The sequence below is a fragment of the Pistacia vera genome, unplaced genomic scaffold, assembly GCF_008641045.1.
Source record: "Pistacia vera cultivar Batoury unplaced genomic scaffold, PisVer_v2 Contig656, whole genome shotgun sequence".
Classification (NCBI taxonomy): domain Eukaryota; kingdom Viridiplantae; phylum Streptophyta; class Magnoliopsida; order Sapindales; family Anacardiaceae; genus Pistacia; species Pistacia vera.
Window position 1 is genome coordinate 865,544 of NW_022196508.1, and position 9,254 is coordinate 874,797.

Consider the following 9,254-nt stretch of genomic DNA (forward strand, 5'->3'; position numbering starts at 1 on the left):
AGTTGCTTCGTTTGTCTTTTCTCACCGCTCTGGAAATAGATATTAAAGGTGTGAAGATTTTGCCAAAGGCTTTTTCTCCAAAGAATTGAAACGATACCATATATCAGTCAACCATGATGATGTGACCTCACGCATCCCGGAACTTTGGGTTTCACTGGCACATGAGAACAATCAAATTAAAGCTTATTCTTCAATTTGCTTATCGGAATTGCAGGGAATCAAGAGTGTTGAATTCTTAGTTAGCTGAATCGCAGAATGTCAAGAATGGTCTTCAAGAATTAGACAATGATGGTTTTTTACAATTGAAACATCTCTGTGTCCTAATATCCTAACTTGTTGTGTCTAGTTGACTCAACAAAATGCGTAACTGCCTTCCCCCTCTTGGAGTCACTGATTCTTTTCAATATGATTAATTGGAGAGGATAGGTAAGGTCAACCATCACAAAGTTCCTCTGCAATTTAAAATCCGTAGAATGAAAGGTTGTGACGAATTGAAATTTCTCATCTCTTTTTCCACTACCAAAACCTTCCACAACTTCAAAGACTACAGTGGAAGATTGCAAGAATGTGAAAGAGATTTTTTCAACAATGGCAGCGGTAAGATTGAGTTCTTTCAATTACGCTTACTAACTCTAAAAAGCTTCCGAGGCTTGGAAGCTTCTGCTCAGGAATGACAACAACATCAACATCACAATCGAGACATGATGAATTGACACTGTTTGACGAAAAGGTAAGCTACCTTCTACTTTCTTTTATATTATAAACAATTTTTAGTTCTTTACTTATCTGAGAAAATGTTGGATAAAACAATTACTTTTACTGCAGCTTGTCTTCCCCCTCTTGGAGTCACTGATTCTTTTCGATATGATTAATTTGGAGAGGATATGTAATGGTCAACCATCAACAAAGTTCCTCTCAATTTAAAATTCGTAGAAGTGAAAGGTTGTGATGAATTGAAATTTCATCTCTTTTTCCACTACCAAAAGTCTTCCACAACTTCAAAGACTTACAGTGGAAGATTGCAAGAGATGTGAAAGAGATTTTTGCTATTGAAAGAGAAGGAATGTCAATAATGGCGCGGTATAGATTGAGTTCTTTCAATTACGCTTACTAACTCTGAAACATCTTCCGAGGCTTGGAAGCTTCTGCTCAGGAATGACGACAACATCAACATCACAATCGAGACATGATGAATTGACACTGTTTGATGAAAAGGTAAGCTACCTTGTACTTTTCTATTATATATAAAACAATTTTTAGTTCTTTACTTTATCTGAGAAAATGTTGGATAAACAATTAACTTTTACTGCAGCTTGTTTTCCCCACTTTGGAGGCTTTAGAGCTTGAATGTATAGGATCTGAATGATTTGGTGCAGCCACCTTCCAACATTCATGACATCATCCATCTAATTTGACAAGCTTGACCGTGCTGGGCTGTGGAAATCTAAAATACATATTCCAACTTTTATAGTTCAAAGCTTTAAGCACCTCCAGCGCCTTGAGATTTGCGAATGCAGAGATTTAAAGGAGATTGTTGCTAATGGAGCAGAAGCAACTCCTAAGTTTGTCTTTCCACGGATAACATTTTTAAAACTTGACAACCTACCAAAACTTACAACTTTTATCTTGGAAGACATCTTTTGGAATGGCCGTTGCTAGAGAAGTTACAGGTTGTAATTGTAAAAAAGTAAAGATATTCACTTCAGAATGTGGTAGCTCCATGAAAAAACACGAAGGCCCAATTCAATATTCAGAGCCGGCCCTCTTCTTGATTGAAAAGGTAAGTATCTATTTTCTTTAATTAATGAAAAAGAAAATAAACAAAAAGAATAATATAAATTAGATATATGCTTTCATCTTTTTTCTTTAACAAAATTTTGATATATAGAAAAAAATAAATTTGTAGCTTGATTTGGACAAATTTATTATGAAAAATTACATCATCCAATATAAATATGAGACATTCCCTCAAAATTACCACCGAAACAGTTGATTTCAAATTAGGCATGATCTAAATTTAAAAAAACATTGTTTTGCCACTCAGTTTGTCTTTGGTGTTCAATTCAACATTTGTTCCCTTCTGTTTCTTGTTAAAATTATAAACTATTGGAATATTAGTGTTTAACTCCAACTTGCTGTTGTCAATGATACACAGATCAACCCCATTTGAAGGAATTGATAGTGGATGCATGATTCCACTTGGAATCCTTGAGAGATTTAACAACCTAAAAAAGCTCAAACTAAATGGGGATTCAGACGAAGTATTATTCTCATGTAAAGAAGAAGAGAAACATATTGAAATACCAATGAAGATAAAACATTTATGGCTATCTCATCTTCATCATCTAAAGTACTTGTGGAAAGAAGACTGCAAGCTGGATCCTGTTCTTCTGTTTCAAAATCTTACCCATCTGACAGTAACAGATTGCCATAAATAGAGATGAACTTAATAACACCTTCAGTTGCCAGAAGTTTGCGACAATTGAAGGGAATGAGTATCTGCAGATGTGATAGAAATAGAAGTTAGTAGCGATAGAGAGTGCAGCAAAACGATTTGTTTTCAGATTTCTCAAGCTTTCCAGGTTTTCTATTCTTGTTCACTGATTGCAGGCATTCCTGGAAGCTGGTAGATAAATCAGAGAGCGACATAGGCTCAACTTGTTCATCCATTTCCGAAGCAGGCTCTGCAGAATCGTCCTCCCTGGGCACATTGGTTTTTTCCAAGTTATCATTTGTTGATTCGTCTTCATTTACATCATCTTCCAACATTATAACATCTTTGGTATTAGACCTAGCAGATGGCTCAGCAGGAGGTTCCTCAGATTGAACTTCTAACACTTTGGACTCTTCTGCGACAGGTTTTGGCTGTTCACCACAGGTAAAAGAGAGGGATTGAAGGTTCTTTGAAGATGTGACAGGCTCCACCTTGACTTCTTTAACTGCTTTTGGCTGTTCATCCCTGGCAGAAAATGAGTGGAATGGTAGATTCACTGAAGATCTAGTCTGATCCAATTTGATCTCTTCCTTGTCCTGATTAAATTGAACAGCTAATTAATAAGAATACGATCGAATGAAATCGTATTTTACTTATGAAATGCACCAATTAAAAAAGAAGATGACAGCTATGCTAGTCAAGGATACAAGATGGCATTCACTTTGGCAACAATCGAACCCTTGGACAACCTCCCCTTATGAATTTCACATAATGATGACTCACACAACAAACAGGCCAACAAGTAGACAGGTTTCATAACAGTTGAAAAAGTAACCATCCAAATTAAAGTAAATAATGGAATAAAGATCCAAAAAAATTAACACTTTTTATCTTTTATTTTCTTTTCCTTTTTTAACAAGAGAGAAAAACATTTATAACTAACAATAGCCTTAGAAAATTAACATTGAATAACAGAGGCAAAACAAAGAAAGAAAGAAAGAGAAATCAGCAGCACATACTCACCCCTTTATCAGAATAGAACAACTGCAGAGCAAGCAAAAATAATGAGCACATTAAACTTGCCTTTTTTTCAGTATCAAACTTTCTCTTTGGGTTACCCAGCAGTGCTCCAAAACCACGGGTAGGTTTCTTTGGAGCCTGAACAGATGCTTCAGTAACCTATAAAGAAATAAACATTTTAATCTACAGCTATCAATTTAAGATTATAATCAATACAAGGCATTAACATTTTACAACCTTAACTGAAGAGCATATGCCAGTATTTGTCTCTCTACTTCGACAGAGTTAGTAATGCTTTCTCTGGGAAGCTCCGAGATATGAATGCCGGACTCCTTTTCTTCACCATTTGTTCCAGGATGCCCCAAAGATCCTAGTCCTTTCTGTCAGGTTCTGGAACACTGCTTCCAAATTTCAAAGAAGGTGGTAGATGTGGAATGAAGCTAGCATTGAACGCATTGCCACCACCAACACTTTCCATTGTAACACTTGAATTTTTCACATTTGTGGAAGTCTCAGCAACTAAAGCTTCAGTTTCATCATTAAGTACTAAATTTACTTCAGACGCCTACACAATCAGAGATTTAATTTTATGTAAATAAATGGAAAAAATAACAAAGAATTTAACACCAAAGGGAGTTGGAACTTAGAAAGTATCAAGTTTATTTTCTATAGCTCACAAAAACTACATCAAACATAGATCACCAATTAAATACTAGGACTACTTAATCAGTGAGCAGTTACGAAACAAGCCCATTTAACAAGTCATACCCTTTCAAACTGTCCTAATGCTTAAAATATCCATGCTAGACTTTTACACAAAATTGTTGAAGAAGAATAAAACTTACAATTTATGCTTGCCCAGCTAATGAACTCTCTTTTTGCCTGTTGAATAAAATTTTCCTGAATATATGAAAGGCCAAAGATGTATATCACATCTTCCAACATTTATTCGGTTAACTCTTTGTAAACCCTTCATTTTTTTAAGAAGAAACTCAAACAATATCATTGCAAGAGAGTGAACAAGCTGTCCACAAAAGTATAGATCCATCTAAAGGATCTATACAGAAAAGGTTGAACAACTCAACAAAAGTTGCAAATAATTCAATGCCAATAGCCAAAATTAAACCAAAACCCCTCCACAATCTAAGTGAATAAAGAAAAAGGAAGTATCTTGAAAAGCTTTAGAGACCGAATCCCGCAGAGAAGCAAGCAAACGAACTCTTTATAAACCCTTCATGACCAAAATGACATTGAAATTGCTAAATGAATTTACAACAGGTGATCATTTTAACATTCAAAAACATAAAATTAGTTGGAACCAGAGCCTCAGCAATAACAGCTAAAATTCATTCAAATCCTATTTCCAAAATTTATACAACTATACAAGTAGACTCCCTTCCCTCCATGAGGTCTAAACTGATCCCACATGAAAAATTACACGTTACAGGAGGTTGTACACTCAATGTTTCAAATTTTTTTTTTTTTCACTAGCTTTCAACATTATGAAACAATTTACTCCAGCTTAGCTTTCTTCTTACGAAGCTCATCAAGATAAGGAATTTATAGTATGGTAACTGTTGAGAAATGGCTTCAAAAGCAGTAACGTTCTGCAGAGAATCCCTAATAATGCTAACAACCGAGCCAAGATTAGGCTTAATATATGGATGCTTCAATTTCAATAACTGACATAACTTGCTGAAGTAAAAGGCATCTGTTTGGCTTTTATCACCAGAAAAAAAATGTGAATCAGGTCAAAACTCAACGAATGAGTGTTATAAATAACAAAGACATAATTTAAGTTAAAGGAAAATTGGAGCAGTTTTTTTACCAATTTCAAGAAGAGTTTTGTTAGGCAAAATATAACCAATACTTTCATCCTCTGTACGGGTAACAACATCTCGTCATTGACAAATGCCCAACCATTTAAGTTGGGACCTATAGGAAAATGAAGTAGACATGTATACACAAATATGTTATAACCATATAAGTGTTATAATAATGTGTCAATCAGTTGATCTCCCAAGTATCATCAAATCATCTAAAAAATTAGAAGTATAATCCTTGACACAACCATACAGATGACTATGGTGCCATTTGAGGCTTGTCAAAGATTTCAAAGAAAAGTCTCCGTGTTGTAGATGGTTCATTTCCTGTGGTTTACAATCCTCATGCACATAAGATGGATAATGTAAATAAATAACTAAAAACAACTTATTGCAACAATGGCAAGCTGCTGAGCATTCAATTCAGTCTCCTGCAACCTTATTTCAACATAGGAAAATAGGTAGCTACAAATTAGTTTCTATTCAAAAAAATGATAAAACAAGAGATGTAAACAAAATTTTTAGTATAAGATGTTGAATACAAGCAGGTAGCTGTCATCTTAAACTAAGATAATAAGGAACTAACCCATATACATGGAGATATGAATGCTCTTTCAGAAGCTCTTTTTCATACAGCTGCATGCATGTATTGTAACCACGCTTGTAGACCTGTTTGCAAGTGAAATTTGCTCAACATGATGAAATTACGGTCAGTAATAGAAAATAAATAGAAAGAACAAGTACAAATCCCCACCAAACTCATGCTTCTCAATACTTTTACTTGGAAGGGAAATTAATCAAACTTAAAAGTTCCATGAAGTTATTTTATGATTGAACAAGTTTGAAGAAGTTGGATTGAAACAATCATTTTCTAAAAAATCTAGGCAGTGTACCCAAGACAATGAGACATGAGGGAATGTCAAACAAAGACTTGATTGACTCAAAAAAGCTTGAAAAACAGAGATGGCTTATATTATCGACATTCTACTCTTTAGACTCAGTGATGCATAATTCACAAGCAGAAACAAGGATAGAAATGAAGGTCAAAACAACCGCTACATCGTCGAAGAGTTCCTTATCCATAAGGAACTTATTAAAGAACACACAGTTTGCATGAATTATACGTCTATCAATGAAGCATCAGAGCTTACGGACTCCTTGGACATGGAGAACAATTTTATCTTCATCATATCATATATATACAATGAATAGTGTGTATCTTCTCTGGCATATCTGTCAGCGCAAGTAAAATCAAATTGTTCAGATATGCCAACCCCCAAATGTAAATTGCTTTTCAACGTTAGTGAATGCAGATACAATCATTACCAAGTGGAGTATCTGCACTTTATTTTCAAGAAATCAATATCAGAAAAGCAGAAGTTAGAAACAAAAAGGAGAAATGGAAACCCAAACTTACCTGAGCATCTCATCGGGAAGGGGGCGTAATCTCCAATCTGCATTCTGATATCTGCAATGCAGTGGACTGATCAACCTTAACAGAAAGGAAGGATTGAAAAAATTGAACATAAAATACAAAAAAAAAAGAAGAGAAACCAAAACTGGAGAGATCAAAGTAAATTAAAGGACCCACACTCTTTGTTGGCAGTAACTCCACAAAAGTGCTATAGAAGATACTCCAAACTATTCTCTCCAATTTCAAGACCGTTGAGGCTTGAGATAAAGTCAAGAGAAATTTCACCATCACTTCAATGGCAAATCACAATACACCAGGTAATCTTAAAAAAAAACTAAGAACATATTAGGCATGAAAATATAAAAGATCAGAAGCAATAACAAAAAACATCATCAAAAAAGAGGAGGGGGGGTTGGTTTGGGGGGTTTGGAACAGACCATGTATTGCGAATACATCAATATGCATAGTTGACATGAAAACTACTTAGTAAAATCGACTTGCTACATACAGATTCTTCTTACTTGAGTCAGAAAATAATAATGCTGCTTTTTGAAGCCAAACTTACTGAAAAAAAATTCAAATTAATTGAAAATACAAACAATAATACTACACCTACAACGTTTTTATACAAACTTTCTCTCACAAACTTATGTGGCAAAATATGATTGGGTGAAAGTTTTTTAATATAAAATCACCCAATCATCTTTTGTCATGTAAGTTTGTGAAAGAAGTTTGTATAAAAAGGATGCGGTGTAATATTATTCAAATACAAAAGCATAATATGAACGAACGTTAGCCTAATTAATTCAGTAGCAAGCAGTTTGAGCATCATTAATTGCAAGTAAGACCATATGTGGTATCTTAAATCCAAAATTCCCGATAAAATCTAATAGAGAAATTCAAATTAACTCAAATAAAATCCCAATTTTCAAAGAAGTGGATTCAAAGTGCAAACCTGTCCAGTATAAAAATATTGCAAAAATGTATGCCAAATCTCATTGAAGCCATACAATATCCAGATCTGCTCCATGCATGACCTAATTACATTAAATATTCATTAAATAAAGTAGATAAGTCAAAAAGCCAAAAGAGTAGTGTGGTTAAGAGAAAACACTTTTTCTTGGTAGGGTCTTTGAAAACTTCCCGAAGATATGGGCCCAAATGGACGCAAAGTTTTCATGTATCTACCACAAAATCTTCAGTTCTGGTAGAAATTTGCATCAGGCAAGTCAATCCTTAGAAGATCGATATTGATTATGCTCCAAATTGACTAATGCCAGGTTTATTTCATGCTAGAAAAAAAAATGAAGATGTAGTCAAGAGTGCAGTCCCATGTCAAGATACTAGATAAATTCCTTACGCATACAAAACTAGCACCAAAAAAAAATAGACAGTTTATAGTATTACCTGACGGTAGATCTCAAACGGTGGTTTTTGTTCCCTCTTTTTTTTTTTTTTTTTTTTTTTTTTTTTTGGTGGTGGTGGTGGTGGGGGGGTGGTGGTGCATTTTGCTAAACACCTCATTGTGCACCATATCACTTAAAGGATTGGGATCTTAACTACACTTATTGCAAATAAAGTTTCTCTATATGTAGAATTAAAGATGCTGCAAAGATGAAACCAATATGGTAAAATTTTTGCTAAGTACCCTATGTCAATGTACCAATAAAAATAAATCAGCAGTCAGACTTTACCGCAAACTCATTTACACTCCGCAATTTAGCAGCTAACTCCTTCAAATCTTTAACTTCTTCCACGAGCTTGAATGGTGTTTCCTCCAGTGAATGGTTTTACAGGTTTAACATCCCCTATATCTTTATCCACAAACTGCAAAACAGAGAGACTCTCCTTACACATGAAGGCACAAAATAAGCAAAAGTATTATATAGGGGTGTTTGTCTAAGCTTATAAGCTGGTCAAACTAGCTTATAAACTCTAAAATTAAGCTGATATGTTTGTTTATAACTTTTTTGAGTTTACAACAAAAAATAAGTTGGGGGGGGGTAATTTTTTTTTTTTTTTTTTTTTTTCTTATAAGCACTCTGCTTATAAGCTAGTTTGACTAAGTATATTACCACATTTCCGGTTTAATTTTAAAATTTCATAGTATACCCTTTTTTAATGTAGTACCTTTTTTAGTCATTTTATAATAAAATGTACTTATAAGCCACATTTTACCAACATGTCAACTATTTACAGTCACTTATAAGTATTTTAACCAAACACGTAATTGCTTAAAATTTTCAAATGCTTATAAGCTAAAATAAGAACTTGTTGCTATAAGCTAATTTTCATAAGTTCGACAACACCCCCTATATATATCTTCTGGCAGATGAACAATAAATACATATACAGATAGCATGAGAATTTTTAAACTTTGTTATAGTCGAATGAGATGAGAACAACTACAACATACCATGAAATCCAAACGAGTAAAGAAAGCCATCAATATCTAACCATCCTTCGGTCCTTCCACCAAATAGAAAATGGGAGAAAATTTAAAAAACTATTAATCACATAATGTTGCATTTAAGGGCTGACTTATAACATGAACCAGTAGGGA

At 34.1% G+C, this 9,254-nt stretch overlaps 1 protein-coding gene across 1 annotated transcript; it reads right to left on the reverse strand.

Annotated features, from left to right (window-relative positions):
- Window positions 1-2,523: 2,523 nt before the first annotated feature.
- LOC116112114 (protein RRP6-like 2) lies at window positions 2,524-3,737 on the reverse strand. The gene is made up of 3 exons (XM_031398303.1): window positions 3,692-3,737; window positions 3,458-3,613; window positions 2,524-3,030 (listed from the first exon to the last, which is right to left on the reverse strand). Exons 2-3 carry the CDS (start codon window positions 3,506-3,508, stop codon window positions 2,524-2,526), a joined length of 558 nt encoding a protein of 185 aa, XP_031254163.1. The 5' UTR covers window positions 3,509-3,613; window positions 3,692-3,737.
- Between the last annotated feature and the right edge of the window lie 5,517 nt (window positions 3,738-9,254).